Genomic DNA, 18069 nt, shown 5'->3' with positions numbered 1-18069 from the left:
AGTCTTTCTTCAGAATGCAAAAGACAAAAGACGGCTCATAACTATCCGAGGGCTCAACTCTGGGCAAGTCCAAAAACTATAAAGTTTATTGTAATTACACTTAACACAACTTAGAAACAAAACTGGATTCAGAGTTGCTCAAAGTGATCACTTCCTAAAAACAGGATTTAACCAATAATACTGTTTACCTGGAAGCGTTTGAGAAAGGAATGAAGAACCCTTATCTTTTCTAGACCAAATTAACAAAAGACAGATATTTTAGAGTAATAGCTATTTCAGCCATAGTCACAATATTAAACAATAAATCACAGTGATGTTACTTGTGAAGACAAACAAAACATGTGCCAACAAATGCTAAAATTAGTCCATACATTTATGTCAGCTAAATAACGAAAACATTTGACACAACTTGAAGACTTTAAGATTTAGTTCGAAAACTCTAAAAAGAAAAAAAAGAACCTTTCAGGATAAAATGTCCCATCATTTATTTCTATTCAAAGTAAAATGAAAATCTTTATTGTAAAGTTCCTGCACGGATGGTGGGAAGTTTTGGACTTTTTGGTTGGCAATCCATCCGTGAGAATGTACCTACCTGAACTACATGAACAACTCACAATGCTGGCATTGCTGCCCATTGTGAGACGGGTTCCATGTTAAATGAGGCAGCACGAGAACGCATGCACCTCATCGATTATGTTAAATAATCTGAAACATGTTTTTACTTCTTTGCTTTTTACCAAGAAGACTTTATCAAATGTTTTATTTCTAAATGTCTGCACAAAAGACGGACAAATTCTAAATGTCGTCATTGGCTAGAAATGGACTGCACAGTCAGCTAGGCTGTGAATCACAGATCTTGGTTTTGTTCCATCTAGTCCTTCATTCAGCTCCTACCTCTGGTCATGACTGCTCAATAAAGCGTGTGATCACAGATTTAAGTGTCGGCATGAGGGCACAGTATGGTACAAATCCTTCAAACAATACACAGCCATCCTTGCAAAGACTAATGCTTATTGCATCAGTGTTGCTACACATAAACAGAACCTGTTCAGTAATTTTTACTATTGGTATCATATATAAAGAACTATTAAAATGCATTAATAATGAATGAATTAACTGAACCTGTCTATGCCAAAAAAACAAACAATATCAACAGAAAAAACAACCTCAGTGATATGTATTTATTGTTGCAGATATAAATAAGGGATACCAAAACGTATCTTGCACATTGATTCCAAGAATAAACATATTTTTTGTGGATCGAGGAGGAGCAGGACATTGACAACTATTTGTAAATATTTGCAAAAGAGGGCGAATAGTGAGCAACACTGAAGTCAAGCGATGAAGTAAAGAGTTAATTATTATTTTCTGATTAAACAACTAATATAATAATGTAATATGTAACTCAAAAGAGCAAGTGCTGTTCCTTTAAAGTTTGTAACCATCTGTAATAATCCATCTGCCTGGATTTGTTGCAACATTAATAATGTGCAATGGCATTAATTGATGCAATTTCAGAAATCACTAGACTTAGTGCATACTAGATGGAGCTATAGGTCTATAAATACAACTTATATTGTAACAAAAGTAGTTTGAAAATAGAAGGAAATACACAACTGCTTTTTTATGGTTTCTTTTGACAAAGTCAGTATGTTCTCATAAATATTTTGACATGTTTGGGTACTGGATAACACTTTTGGGGTTAATGTGACAAAAATCCTCAGGATCTTACCTTCTTCCTTGTTCCCCTACATGAGTGTAGTGACGACAATCAGAAAATAAATCCAACTGAAATCATTTTCTTTAGGTACAGGAGAAATGCTATAATCTTCCATCTATATTTAGCCTCTATGAACCTTTGTCTATGAGAGTGCTGAGACTTGACACTATTCTTTAGTGGTGTCATTAACGCAGCTGTTCAAAGTATAATGGCACTGACTGTGAGGTTGGCAACTTGTGATATAATTGGTTTTGGGGAGAAGCTGTGACTTTTTCAGAAGTTACACTTTGTTTAAGATTTTTAACAAGTGAATGCCACCATTTGGGAGTTTCACTTGATGAGAAAAGTAAAAAAAACAAAAAACAAAAGCTAAGCAAGTCATATGGATAAACCCTGAGACGATACTTGGTGCACCAGACAAAAAACAACATTGACAACACAGGTGTGCGTCTGTGTGCTTGTCCTAAGGGCATTTTAGAGAGACCAGTTAACCTAACAGTCATGTTTTTGGGCTGTGGGAGAATAGAGACAGCATGCAAAATCCATGTAGCACTGCTGCTGCAAGGCAACAGTGCTACCAACTGTGCAGCCCCCCTACTGAACATCTCTGGGCCAAAAAATAAATTGTTGTACTATCGTGACGTGCTTTTCTCTCCAAGGCAAACATGAAACACATCTTCTACATTTATCAGCACAGAAATCTGTTAGCAACGCACTGGCATTATGCAGGAGGTAAGTCGAAGCAATCAAATTTTTGCTCACTTCCAGGTTCTGGAGCTATCAGCCCCCATCCAGGCCTATGAATGCAGTGTTGGATTGAGTTTGAAATATGATAATAGACTCCTGAGGAAACTAATCTATTTCCAAAGAAGAAAGTGGTTTGAATTCTCTCATATGTACCCCATCTCCACCTGTCCACTCTTCTCCTTCAGCAGTTTTTACCCCTGCAGTTGTATTACTGCACAGTTCCCTGATTGAACTACAGGTCCTTCTCAAAATATTAGCATATTGTGATAAAGTTCATTATTTTCCATAATGTAATGATGAAAATTTAACATTCATATATTTTAGATTCATTGCACACTAACTGAAATATTTCAGGTCTTTTATTGTCTTAATACGGATGATTTTGGCATACAGCTCATGAAAACCCAAAATTCCTATCTCACAAAATTACCATATCATTAAAAGGGTCTCTAAACGAGCTATGAACCTAATCATCTGAATCAACGAGTTAACTCTAAACACCTGCAAAAGATTCCTGAGGCCTTTAAAACTCCCAGCCTGGTTCATCACTCAAAACCCCAATCATGGGTAAGACTGCCGACCTGACTGCTGTCCAGAAGGCCACTATTGACACCCTCAAGCAAGAGGGTAAGACACAGAAAGACATTTCTGAACGAATAGGCTGTTCCCAGAGTGCTGTATCAAGGCACCTCAGTGGGAAGTCTGTGGGAAGGAAAAAGTGTGGCAGAAAACGCTGCACAACAAGAAGAGGTGACCGGACCCTGAGGAAGATTGTGGAGAAGGGCCGATTCCAGACCTTGGGGGACCTGCAGAAGCAGTGGACTGAGTCTGGAGTAGAAACATCCAGAGCCACCGTGCACAGGCGTGTGCAGGAAATGGGCTACAGGTGCCGCATTCACAAGTCCTGGGCTACAGAGAAGCAGCACTGGACTGTTGCTCAGTGGTCCAAAGTACTTTTTTCGGATGAAAGCAAATTCTGCATGTCATTCAGAAATCATGGTGCCAGAGTCTGGAGGAAGACTGTGGAGAAGGAAATGCCAAAATGCCAGAAGTCCAGTGTCCAGTACCCACAGTCAGTGATGGTCTGGGGTGCCGTGTCAGCTGCTGGTGTTGGTCCACTGTGTTTTATCAAGGGCAGGGTCAATGCAGCTAACTATCAGGAGATTTTGGAGCACTTCATGCTTCCATCTGCTGAAAAGCTTTATGGAGATGAAGATTTCATTTTTCAGCACGACCTGGCACCTGCTCACAGTGCCAAAACCACTGGTAAATGGTTTACTGACCATGGTATCACTGTGCTCAATTGGCCTGCCAACTCTCCTGACCTGAACCCCATAGAGAATCTGTGGGATATTGTGAAGAGAACGTTGAGAGACTCAAGACCCAACACTCTGGATGAGTTAAAGGCCGCTATCGAAGCATCCTGGGCCTCCATAAGACCTCAGCAGTGCCACAGGCTGATTGCCTCCATGCCACGCCGCATTGAAGCAGTCATTTCTGCCAAAGGATTCCCGACCAAGTATTGAGTGCATAACTGTACATGATTATTTGAAGGTTGACGTTTTTTGTATTAAAAACACTTTTCTTTTTTTGGTCGGATGAAATATGCTAATTTTGTGAGATAGGAATTTTGGGTTTTCATGAGCTGTATGCCACAATCATCCATATTAAGACAATAAAAGACCTGAAATATTTCAGTTAGTGTGCAATGAATCTAAAATATATGAATGTTAAATTTTCATCATTACATTATGGAAAATAATGAACTTTATCACAATATGCTAATATTTTGAGAAGGACCTGTATAAAGTATCAATTTTGACAGTAAAAAATCATGGCATTTCATTTACCTTATAGTTTACTGGGGTTTTTTATGCACAGTGATAAGCAAGTTTTCACACAGGGTAATTGTTATGACAGCCTTTTATAAAAACTCAGTATCACCATATACAAATATTGCAGCTGCAGGAGATATAGATCCCTTTTCAAAACAATCTGTAGTGAGCTTTGCAGAAGTACAGTAATGCATACATATTTACAGAGTATTTACTAAATGTACAGTAATGTAATTCATTTCAGACAAAACATTTAAACATAGTTATGTTCTTATCTTTCCTATAAATACGTCATTATTAGTGTTCATAAATACCCATTACCTTTTTTAAAATAACTGGTATTTTCAAGTCACAATATACAGTCTTACTTCAATCAATAGAGGTTCTGTCCAAGCCGTTATTATATTGTAACTAATTACGTCCTCTGGCTTTTTCATCTTGAGGCAAAAAAGCTTAACATCTTAATTTAATCTTTAATGGAGCAAAAAAGACAGCTATTACAAGTCCAAGATCACATGTAAGCAAGGCAATGCTATGACCCAGATGGCTCCAGTCAGTCTGTGGCTGTGAGAGTTGCCATCTATTTCTGAATCCTTGGCAGGTGGATGATGATAATGATGATGTTTGTAATCACTGGTCACATCTGGACTCACTGCAGAGAGAGCAGAGATGAAAGTTACGGTTTGAAGGATACTCATTAACAGCATGACATTAGGATTCATTGCAATTTTAAAAGTTAGAAGAATGAGGATGGTTTATTTTACAGTTTTGTTTTTAAACGGCAACAAAACCCATAAAGAAAGAGTATATCTTTGAAAATGTTGAAACTTTTCTTTCTTCTATGTAAAACACCATCCAAATCATTTACTTTGGGTGTGCAATGAGCTTTGAAATTTTAATGACACATTGAAATTCTATTGGACTTGCATGTGTGTTTTCAATATGATCAAGTATGATATATATTAAACTTGTGTTTCCTCTTAAAATAACACCCAAAGAACATTAGCACTTTTTAAGAGTTATTACTCTACACCAGCTGAGAATTTGTTCTCCAAGGTACTTTATATCACAGCTGGTACAGAAGTTCCTTATTTAAAATTATTGTAAATTGCTGTTATTTTCATGTCCCAGATGCTTATTTTGAGGAAAACATGTAAAATAGTGTGGATGGACATTTATGTTTCTGTGTTAAACTGATTTTGCTACTTAATAGCATCTAATTGTTTTAGTATAGGCTGCACAACAGCATGGTTAGCACTATTGCTATTGCAAGAAAGTCTTGGGCTTGAGCACCAGTCTATTTTTTTTCTGCATATGTTGGCATGTTCTCCACATGCATGCATGGCCTACTTCTACTGTTTAAAAACATGACTTAGGTTAATTGGCTAATCTACACTGACCTTAGGAGTGACTGTATGTCTCTGTGTTTCCCTGTGATGGACTAAAAGTTGAGTGAAGACAGCATTATATATTCTATCAAATCCCACACATAGAATATATGTGGCATTTGATGGAGCAAATTATGCTGGATATGTTATGTTTTTCATTTCCCTCTTAATTATAACTGCAGCAATAATAATTCATACATCTTCTGCAGCTGCAATACATTAGCACCCCTGTTAAACCATTAGAGGAGTCTGTTAATTTTCCCCTACCCTATAAATAGCGAGCTGATGCAACCACAGGGCACCTTCATCCTCTATCCCATTCCCCTGGAGATGCAGCAGAGAGCATCCTGGGTGCATCTTTGTGTCAACAGACACAGGATGTTTATGGCAAGGTGTTAAAAGTGTTAAAGCCTGTTCAATAGCATCACAAACTAGAGTTGTGAAAGTAGTTCATGAAGCAGAGGATTTGTTTTGTTTCCTGTGTGGAATCCACCATTTTGTTTATTTTTTTTATTTAAATTAGAAATAAAGAAGTAAAATAGTCAGTGCCAGTCCATCATGATTGGTTTAAATATGAACATTTAGATACAATAAATGAATATTGCTTGCTGTGATAAATGTACAAAAAACAAAATAAGTCAATACACAGATTCATTGTGACTTAAATAGAAAAGGATCTTAAAGCCTTAAACATAAACAATAGCCCCCTTACTCACCTTTTCTGCATTTGAAATTTTATACCCCGGATTACCTGGTCATGAACTCAAACATCCCCATGTGTCTATGTCTTTGAAGTTAAACCTAAGCAGATATCAATTCAGACAGCTGAACCACACCAGTGGTCAACATCCATCTTGTTGTTTACATGTCGCTGAAGGCTTAAAGTGTTTAGGGGGAGAAATTCAGTGTACCCTGCTGTGTGAATGAGAGCATCCTGTTTAACCCTGCTGATGAAGCCTCAGTCTGCATTGTGGTCCCCCCCCCCACCCAGGGGACGGAGTGAGGCTGAACCCAAATAGATGACCAGCTGCTCCAGGATTCTGAAGTTTCTCACTTAGGCCCAAGGGTCATAAGTCTGTCATAGGCTGTATTAGTCTCACCCACACCCTTTCAGCTCTGCTATCAAAGTTTATCTCACCAGCAGAAAAATAAAACCAGCTGCAGATGCCATTTGTACTCTATGGATTCGATTCCACTTTTTATGGTGCGGCACAAATGGACTGTAATTCTTTTACCCAAAGGATGGATCCACAACATTTACTTGATTTTGTAAAGACAAACAACAATCCTAAAGAACACCCTTTTATTTTAACTGCAAAATGGTTAATTAAAAAGAGGGGTCGAAAAAACAAATACTTTAAAAATCGAAGAATTTCAAATATCATCTCAATTATAAAATGCTTTAAATCATAACCGCTGGAACTTACTTTCGATATTGGACTGGCACACATGATCAGAAGTCTGCTGCAGAATCAGGATCATTTCTTAAGAAGATTAACTTTCAGCTGCTGTGACAAAGTTTAGTATCTTGCCTCTTGCCATGTTTTTCGGGAGTTTTAAAACAAACGCATATTCTAAATGAAAGAAATGTGGAACAACACATCCTTTCATGTTTTTGCAGTGTGTGTTTATTGGGATTAAGGATGTAAAACTAACATTGATGTACTGCATTAGGATAGCGTACAATATTTCTGCTGTAATATCACTGTCTTGTTTTATTTTGTATGTTTAAGACAATCTGGGAATTAAAATGTTATGTACGATGAGTGGCCCCAAGTATTATTGGCTGGGGTCAGGTCACTCTGCTATCAGTTCAAAAGTCTACCATGTGTAGGTAATACATTATTCCTCAGATTCTACTTACGTAAGTTTTGCAATGGGGGATATGTGTAGCATATGTGGCATCCCCGAGTAGTAATATCCATACTGTCAGGCATGGTTCTTGAATGGACCCCAGAATGCAGACAGGGAGGCAAGAGCAGTGTAGTAAGTAGAACAATATTGAATTAAATAAAAAGAAAGCACTTAAAGCCAGACATGGAATGACAGAAACAGTCGAAAACAGAGACAGGCTTGGCATGGCATGAACAAACAGGATGTATCAGCAAGTGTTAAACAGAAGAGCAGAGTATATAAAGTGGATGGCACAGGTGAAAACAAGGAGATTGATTAGCATGGAACAGGTGGACCAAATGAAGTTGATTATTGAAGCAGAGGCTGAGAGTGGAAACAAAATGAATGAGTGGATGAATGAGTAGAACAGAGATGTAAAGACACAATAAAACAAAAGGAGAATTCTTACAGAAGTAACAGAACTACAATTCACAGAAGACAGAATAAATAGGAAAGTAAACCAAAAAGGAATGAACCTATAACACACACTGCCTGGAGAGCATAAACAATATCAGAGACAAGACCCAAAACAAAACTTAACACCTGTAATTTATGACCCAAACAATGTATTAACATGTTCAAAAAATGTGTGACAGCCTGGTTCGGTTGCAGATCAAACTGTGTTTGCTGCAGCTTTATAGACATAGCAAGACGATGCCGAAGCATACTGAATATGCTAAGGCAACCTGCAATTTTTCCTATGCCACTGCAAACCAAGGCGGATGCAAAACAATATGATTGAAGGTTTAGAATCATTAATTTTACATTACAAAATGTTATACTACAAGCAAAGGGATATGACAGTTCTCAAAATTACTAATTGCTTTATCTTATTTATTAGTAAAAACTACTGAACTTGTTCAATATTTGTGTTTTTTCCTTTAAACTGTCTTATTGTGACCACATCATTGCACAGTTGTCAGGATCTCACGGTGGCCCAGAGGTGTCAGGTCAGATACAAAAGCCGCAACACAAATACAAGAGCCACAACACAAATACAAGAGCCAAAACACAAATACAAAAGCCACAACACAAATACAGGAGCCACAATACAAATACAAAAGCCGCCACACAAATACAAGAGCCACAACACAAATACAAAAGCCACAACACAAATACAAGAGCCACAACACAAATACAAGAGCCACCACACAAATACAAAAGCCGCCACACAAATACAAGAGTCACAACACAAATACAAAAGCCACAACACAAATACAAGAGCCTCAACACAAATACAAGAGCCACAACACAAATACAAAAGCCACAACACAAATACAAGAGCCACAACACAAACAGGCTGAATCCCTTTTTGATTGACAGCAAAATGAGCGAATCAGCGATCTTGAAATTGAGCTTCCCCTCCTTGAAAGACCAGCATTCGCCACTGGTCCGAGGATGGACCACCTCAGATCCAAGTTCCAGAGTTTCCAGATGGGTCTGAGGATGGACCACCTCTGATCCTAGTTCCAGAGTTTCCAGATGGGTCTGAGGATGGACCGCCTCAGATCCAAGTTCCAGAGTTTCCAGAGGGGTCTGAGGATGGACCGCCTCAGATCCAAGTTCCAGAGTTTCCGGAGGGGTTCAAGGACGAACCGCTTCTACTGGCTGTTCAAGAGGGGTTCGAAGACGAACCGCCTCTACTGCCTGTTCCAGGGAGATCAGAGGGAGAACAGCCTCTGATCCTGGCTTCAGGGCTAACTGACTGTGTTCCGGGCCTGACTGACTGTGCACCAGGCCAGACTGACTGTGTTCCAGGCCAGTCTGACTGTGTTCCAGGCCAGTCTGACTGTGTTCCAGGCCAGTCTGACTCTGCACCAGGCCAGTCTGACTGTGCACCAGGCCAGATTGACTGTGTTCCAGGCCAGTCTGACTCTGCACCAGGCCAGTCTGACTGTGTTCCAGGCCAGTCTGACTGTGTTCCAGGCCAGACTGATTGTGTTACAGGCCTGACTGACGTTTTGCCTAAGGCACCCGACTTACAGCCCAACTCCAATGCCCAAGATCCACAGCCTGACTTTTTAACTGAGTTTAGACCTGACTTGGACTCAGACATTCAATCTTCAGACTCTCAGCCGTCAGACGCTCAGCCGTCGGACTCCAAACCTGACTCTAAACCTGACTCCAAACCTGACTCTAAACCTGAATCCAAGCCTGACTCCAAGCCTGACTCCAGGCCTTCGGGGTTCCACCGAGGTCGACTCCCTGACTTAGTTCCTGACCGAGGGTCCTCTACTCTGCTCGGGCGACCTCCTGACCGAGGGTCCTCTACTCTGCTCGGCCGACCTCCTGACCGAGGGTCCTCTACTCTGCTCGGCCGACCTCCTGACCGAGGGTCCTCTACGTTCTGTCACAGGCCGCCTAGACACCGGCTCTTTCATCGCAAACCGCCTGATCATCTGCTGCTTCATCGCTGGATCATTTGCCGTAAACCTCCTGATCATCTGCTGCTTCGTCGCTGGATCATTCGCCACAGACCTCCTGATCACCGGCTTTTTCGTCGTAGACCTCCTGACCATCAGCTACTTCGTCGCTGGCTCCTGATCGTCAACTCCTTTGTTGCTGGCTCCTTCGCAGCCAGTCTCCAGACTGTCATATTCTTCGTCGCCGGCCTCCGGATCGCCTCCCCCTACATCGCCAGCCTCCTGGACTTTGTTTCGTTCTGACTTTGGATTATGGACTCTAGTTTTTCCTCTAATGGGTTATTTTTGTTTTTGAACTTTTGCCCTCCTTTTGAGGCCTCCTCCGCCCACCCTGGTTGGGTTGTTTGTGTTTTGGACTCTTGTTCTCCTTCCGAGGCCTCCTCCGCCCACCCTGGCGGGGTTGTTTTTGTGTTGAACTTTGAAGGTCGTCTAGCATCCGACCTTGAGGAGGGGGGTGATGTCAGGATTTGCCATTGTGGACTTTGTTTTAGTTTTGTGTTTATTTACTTTTCATTTAAGTGTTTCTATTCCTTTGGGTTTAGTACTTATGTTTGTTTATTCCTTCTGTTTCTGGATAGTTCTGTTCTCTCTCCTGCCTCCTAGTTTTGGTAGTTCTCCCATAGTTTAGTTTTGTTGTCAGTTCACCTGTTCCTCAGCCTCCCTGCTCCTCTTTGTGAGTTAGTGTTGTTTATCTTTTGATCCAGTTTTCCCTTTGGTTTATATTATAGTCTAATTTCTCCAGTATCCCTTTGTCTCCCAGTCCGGTCACCATAGTAACCATTCATTCCCTCAGTCTTCACAGCCAATTCTCGCACCTGTTCCCACTTCTCCTCCAATTACCTTAGCTTTCCTCTCATTGGTCCACTCTACTCTTCTCCCTGCTTATAGTCCTGGTCATTCTGATCATTCTTCGCTGGTTCCTTCTGTTCTTCTCCATTCTACCCCGTTTCACTAACCCTGTTCGAAATTCTGTTGGTGAAATGTTTATCATGTAAAGACTCATGTAAGTTTGGAAGCTATTCTTGTTAAGCTTGGAACTAACCTTTAAATTAAAGATGAAGCCTTCCATTAGCATGCTGCTGCCCAGCTCTTATCTGCATTTTGGTTCACTACAAATACAGATGCTGATAACAGTAGTTGGAACCACCATGACAAAATTCTTCCAACCTCACCAAAACCCTCAAGCTCATTGTTTGGAAACAATTTTTGAGTTTTTTTGGTCTGAGTGAGGGTTTAGATCAGAAACTGTTTTATTTCCATGTACAATGTTGGAGTTGACATAATACATGTCATATGTATGTTAATGGGAATTGTTATGACATAATTCATTCTGGAATAATGACACCACCTTAGTGGTAGTATGAATTAGCTAAGATAGTGTCAACAAACACTAGGCAATTTCATAATCTATACTTCTAGGGTACATTAGAAGTAATGACATAATTGATTAAGCAACTACTGCATGTGGAGCCTGGAGTACTATAAAATAAGCCATTGTTTATTGTTTCATTTCTGTGTTTAACCTACAGCACTGTGTGTTGATCACATGTTGTATATAGATGCAACCAGGCTTCACATATGACCAAGCCACAAAGGTAAGGTTGCTAAATGTAAAAACAGAAGGTGCTCTATGGTCAAAAATAAATAACAATAATTCTGCAATGTAACACCCAGCTATGTGTGGAAAATAATCTTTAAACCCATAAAATTATTTCTCAAAATAACATGTAAGAAATGCAACCATTCTCATTTGGCAGGAACCTACTTGATTACAAACAAATACAGTACATGTTACTTAATAGCTCTCTGACACATGCGCACACACACTGTATTGACTTTGCACTGGAGCTAATATTATACACAGCAGCAATGTAGACTGCTCTGGCTCTTAGTGGGTTGACTTTATAAATCATAATGAAGGTTCAGATGAAGAACCATGTTACCTCTCTAAAAGTATATCTAAATCCCCGATATAATAACCCAGCAAAGGCAGCACATTTCTTGCAACTGCTCTGGCTCACACAATGGTGAATTTAGTCTCCAATCGCTAATAGTTGATGATAGCTACAATGACCTTGCTTTTTTTTGGATCCAACAATGAATTATTTGAGAAATTGGTCTATAATTACACGTTTTAGTAAACTGACTGCAAAGACTTCAAGCTGTTAGAAAAAGTGTTAAGACTGAGGAGAGATGTGTCAGTCCCTACAACAGGAGATAAATCAATATAAGCTGGATCCTAATAACTTGGACAAACAATGATCAATAGGACACTAACTGCTTCGTGAAAATACCCAACAGCAGAGACAGAAAATGTATTTTATTACAGATTTATACAGTTGTATATTTTGTATTCATGTTTGAGTTTTAGAAATTATTTGCCAAATACAGTCTCACTTCCAATAGATTAGCAGCTTTATTGCTGAGAAGAACTATCCAACATAGAAACAGTCAGCTCATTACCCATCTCTTTCATGGACTCCAGCTTGTTGCTGCAATTGAATAAATCAAATGGTACACTAATCAAGCTGCACAATAGGTGACATGATAATGCTAGTCTCACTCTTGGAGCATGAAATGCCATAGTTGTTTGTTTTAAATTCAACATAAAAGATTTTAAGTGATGTTTAAGAGGGTAATGTTGCCACCTCCTCAGTCTCAATTTCCTTTCTGAACCTCATTACCGAAGCTTTGCAATGTAGATTTTATTGCAGATTCAGATGTCTTATCCCTAGTGTTTTATGTGGCTTTGACAGTAGCTGCAAGATGCAGACATAGACAACACTACAGGGTATAAGGCATGATAAAAATACATTAGTGCAATTCCAATTCAGTTCCAATTAGCTCCTCTGTTTAGAGAAGAAAAACCCACAAAAAACTGGAAAGCTCACCTAACCAAAACTACACAGTCCTTCTTTTGTTAAATTTTTTCTTACAGCCTACCATAGCTATAGATGGGATAGAATCATCAACATTTTCACACTTATTCTCTCTAGCGGATAAATGGGGGGTCCATACCCAGCTTCAGAGAGGCTACAGAGAGCAGGTAATTATTCTGACTGAGACATTGCTAACAGCTCTCACTCTGGACAAACACATAAACATGGAGAGTTTTCATTTACTACGGGCCGAAGAGAGGGGAGGGTCTGTCTGCGTTTGTGTCATAGATGGTGAAACTCTGGGTATTTGACTATTAAAGAGATGCTCTCGTGTAAGGTTATTGAGTTGCTACCTGTTAGCATGAGCTGGAATAATATTCCACTGGAGTTTACACGTGATCACAATAACTTGTATGTTTTCCCCTCTGCCAATGGTGCAGCACCCTGCGAAGTCATCCACACTGTTACCAGTAGACTCTGAACACAGCATCCCCAGGCCCTTTTTCTGATCTCTGAAGATTTTAATCATGTCTCAGTATCTTCCACTCTCCCCACCTTCACCCATAGTTACCTCCCACACCAGAGTACCTTCAGGCCTGTGCCAAAACCAGCCCCCCAGGCTTCTTCCCAGAGATGCTTAGCACTTGTTGGCCCTTTTGCCTTCACTCTGCGGTCCAGCTCACCCCAAACCATCTCGACTAGGTTCAGGTCTGGTGACTGTGGAGGCCAGGTCATCTGGCGCAGCACCCCATCACTCTCCTTCTTGGTCAAGTAGCCCTTACACAGCCTGGAGGTGTGTTTGGGTTCATTGTCCTGTTGAAAAATAAATGATGGTCCAACTAAACGCAAACCGGATGGAATAGCATGCCGCTGCAAGATCCTGTGGTAGCCATGCTGGTTCAGTATGCCTTCAATTTTGAATAAATCCCCAAAAGTGTCACTAGCAAAGCACCCCTATACCATCACACCTCCTCCTCCATGCTTCACGGTGGGAACCAGGCATGTAGAGTCCATCCGTTCACCTGCACAAAGACACAGTGGTTGGAGCCATAGATCCTAAACTTGGACTCATCAGAACAAAACACAGATTTCCACTGGTCTAATGTCCATTCATTGTGTTCTTTAACCCAGACAAGTCTCTTCTGCTTGTTGCCTGTCCTCAGCCGTGGTTTCCAAGCAGCTATTTTACCATGAAGGCCTGATTCACACAGTCTCCTCTTAACAGTTGTTCTAGAGATGTGTCTGCTGCTAGAACTCTGTGTGGCATTGACCTGCTCTCTAATCTGATCTACTGTTAACCTGCGATTTCTGAGGTTGGTGACTTGGATGAACGTATCTTCTGCAACAGAGGTGACTCTTGATCTTCCTTTCCTGGGGTGGTCCTCATGTGAGCCAGTTTCTTTGTAGCACTTGATGGTTTTTGCGACTGCACTTGGGGACACTTTCAAAGTTTTCCCAATTGTTCGCACTGACTGACCTTCATTTCCTAAAGTAATGATGGCCACTCCTTTTTCTTTACTTAGCTGCATTTTTCTTGCCATAATACAAATTCTAACAGTCTATTCAGTAGGACTATCAGCTGTGTACAGTATCCACCTCCTGCACAACACAACTGATGGTCCCAACTCCATTTATAAGGCTTGAAATCCCACTTATTAAACCTGACAGGGCACACCTGTGAAGTGAAAACCATTTCAGGTGACTACCTCTTGAAGCTCATCAACAGAATGCCAAGAGTGTGCGGAGCAGTAATCAAAGCAAAAGGTGGCTACTTTGAAGAACCTAGAATGTAAGACATATTTTCAGTTGTTTCACACTTTATTGTTCAGTATATAATTTTACATGTGTTAATTCATAGTTTTAATGCCTTCATTGTGAAGCTACAATATTCATAGTCATGAAAATAAAGACAACTCTTTGAATGAGAAGGTGTGTCCAAACTTTTGGTCTGTACTATATGTTTTACTTTGTTTTGGTCTATTACACAAAATCCCACTAAATACAGTGAAGTCTGTGGTGGTAATGTCACAAAATGCGAAAAGGTTCAAGGGCTATGGATACTTGTCTCAACCCACTGTAGTTCCAAAAAATGTTATAAATATATGTGCAACATTTATAAAAATGTCAAATAACTTAACATTGTTTAACTGTAGCTCAATAAGGGCTCAATAAGAGTCACAATGCTGAGTGAAATGCAGCCATATCATATATTTCTGAGATCTTTTCTGGTTCTTTGCTCTAACTCATCAGCCTAAAGCACTGCCCAGTCATTTTTCAAGGTCCCCACTGAAGCGTACATACTTTTTTCTTCTCTAAAAATTGATTTTTTAAAAGTTGCCTTTGCGAAAGTAACCACATTTTAAGCATGTGCAATGAGTTCTTGAGGCAGCTTGCTTGTTCTTGGGTAGAGAGAATCACCCTGATAATGTAAATTTGATTGATTTGAATTATAACTTAGAGAAATCTTTTGGAGAAAATACACATTCAAAAGAGGTCAGAGATCTTGCTTATAAAACAAACTGGAGAAGTGAACCCTTATAATATGATGTGAACAAGTAAGGTTAGAGGGATTATGGCACAGTAATACAGGGAAGCAAAATCAAACACCAGTGATTCAATTTTCTAATCCCCTTCTTTCTAAATGTTGGCATGTACTTTGATGTTAAGAGGATGAGTAAACAACGGCTCAACACACAGACTCAAAGGCAAATTCTGAGTAAATATTAATCATGAAAATGAATCCAAGATAAATTCTAACAACAGATGACAACTTTTTTTAATAGAAGTTTCATTGTTATTATCTTGAAAACAGAGATTTCATTGTGTGACTTCAGCACAAAACATAATGGGTAGAAACAAGTACATACAGTACAGACCAAAGGTTTGGACACACCTTCTCATTCAAAGAGTTTTCTTTATTTTCATGACTATGAATATTGTAGCTTCACACTGAAGGCATCAAAACTATGAATTAACACATTATGAATTATATACTGAACAAAAAGTGTGAAACTACTGAAAATATGTCTTATATTCTAGGTTCTTCAAAGTAGCCACCTTTAGCTTTGATTACTGCTCCGCACACTCTCGGCATTCTATTGATGAGCTTCAAGAGGTAGTCGCCTGAAATGGTTTTCCAACAGTCTTGAAGGAGTTCCCAGAGATGCTTAGCACTTGTTGGCCCTTTTGCCTTCACTCTGTGGTCCAGCTCACCCCAAACCATCTCGATTGGGTTCAGGTCCGGTGACTGTGGAGGCCAGGTCATCTGGCGCAGCACCCCATCACTCTCCTTCTTGGTCAAATAGCCCTTACACAGCCTGGAGGTGTGTTTGGGGTCATTGTCCTGTTGAAAAATAAATGATGGTCCAACTAAACGCAAACCGGATGGAATAGCATGCCGCAGCAAGATGCTGTGGTAGCCATGCTGGTTCAGTATGCCTTCAATTTTGAATAAATCCCCGACAGTGTCACCAGCAAAGCACCCCCACACCATCACACCTCCTCCTCCATGCTTCACGGTGGGAACCAGGCATGTAGAGTCCATCCGTTCACCTCTTCTGCGCTGCACAAAGACATGGTGGTTGGAACCAAAGATCTCAAACTTGGACTCATCAGACCAAAGCACAGATTTCCACTGGTCTAATGTCCATTCCTTGTGTTCTATAACCCAAACAAGTCTCTTCTGCTTGTTGCCTGTCCTCAGCAGTGGTTTCCTAGCAGCTATTTTACCATGAAGGCCTGATTTACACAGTCTCCTCTTAACAGTTGTTCTAGAGATGTGTCTGCTGCTAGAACTCTGTGTGGCATTGACCTGTTCTCTAATCTGAGCTGCTGTTAACCTGCGATTTCTGAGGTTGGTGACTCGGATGAATTTATCGTCCGCAGCAGAGGTGACTCTTGGTCTTCCTTTCCTGGGACGGTCCTCATGTGAGCCAGTTTCTTTGTAGCACTTGATGGTTTTTGCGACTGCACTTGGGGACACTTTCAAAGTTTTCCCAATTGTTCGCACTGACTGACCTTCATTTCCTAAAGTAATGATGGCCACTCCTTTTTCTTTACTTAGCTGCATTTTTCTTGCCATAATACAAATTCTAACAGTCTATTCAGTAGGACTATCAGCAGTGTTCTGTATCCACCTCCTGCACAACACAACTGATGGTCCCAAACCCATTTATAAGGCTTGAAATCGCACTTATTATACCTGACAGGGCACACCTGTGAAGTGAAAACCATTTCCGGTGACTACCTCTTGAAACTCATCAACAGATTGCCAAGAGTGTGCGGAGCATTAATCAAAGCAAAAGGTGGCTACTTTGAAGAACCTAGAATATAAGACCTATTTTCAGTTGTTTCACACTTTTTTGTTCATTAGATAATTCCACGTGTGTTAATTCATAGTTTTGATGCCTTCAGTGTGAAGCTACAATATTCATAGTCATGAAAATAAAGAAACCTCTTTGAATGAGTTGTGTCCAAACTTTTGGTCTGTACTGTATGTTTATAAAGCACTCCACAAGACATTTAATTCAGAGAAGCAGATGTTTACAATGACAATGAGGATGTTTGTTTGTTGTTGTATGATAAATTAAATTGTCTATGTTAATATCCTACCAACCTATATTTTTTTTTCTTCATTTCTTTAATAAAATGAAAAAGATCAGATTTATATTTTTAGTGTTTCAACATTGCAACTAAAATTTTTCTATTTAACGTGGAACAATGCGTTTTCAACTTTAAAAAATAATTAAGGTTTTGAAACTTTCATCAAAGTAACTATAAACGCTGAAGCCAAAAAAAAAAATAAATAAATAAACAATATATATCCAGATCTTTGATACAGATTGATCTCCTGTTGGAGGCACCAGTTAGGGAAGTGAGCTTTTTTTTATATCTTTGTTTATGAGATACAGATTTCCCTTAAATGGCCTGTTCAGATTACCATTTTTTTCACTTTACTATTCAAATTAAGTGAATTAATTTCTAAAAGCACATTTCAGTATAAAGAAGCAGACATGTTAAACACTGAATATATTCAGAAATGACCAGAAGCTCGATCAATGCAATTGACAGATGCTTTCTAAAGTATGTTGTGTGTTTCTTGGTATCGAGTTCAATTTCACCTAAAATATTCATAACATCAAGATTTCTGTAATCATTATATTTTTTATATAATCCACTTCATTT

General features: G+C 39.7%; 1 protein-coding gene across 1 annotated transcript in view; it reads right to left on the bottom strand.

Annotated features, from left to right (window-relative positions):
* Positions 1 to 4372: 4372 nt before the first annotated feature.
* Positions 4373 to 18069, bottom strand: part of gpc5a (glypican 5a) — a 164959-nt gene continuing 151262 nt past the window's right edge. The window contains exon 9 of the mRNA XM_047363823.1: positions 4373 to 4954. Coding sequence (XP_047219779.1) covers positions 4800 to 4954 — 155 coding nt within the window. The 3' untranslated portion in view covers positions 4373 to 4799. The remainder of the gene's footprint in view (positions 4955 to 18069) is intronic.

The sequence above is a fragment of the Girardinichthys multiradiatus genome, chromosome 4, assembly GCF_021462225.1.
Source record: "Girardinichthys multiradiatus isolate DD_20200921_A chromosome 4, DD_fGirMul_XY1, whole genome shotgun sequence".
Classification (NCBI taxonomy): Eukaryota; Metazoa; Chordata; class Actinopteri; order Cyprinodontiformes; family Goodeidae; genus Girardinichthys; species Girardinichthys multiradiatus.
The sequence above is the reverse complement of the archived record's forward strand: the minus strand, read 5'-3'. Positions and strand labels throughout refer to the sequence as shown.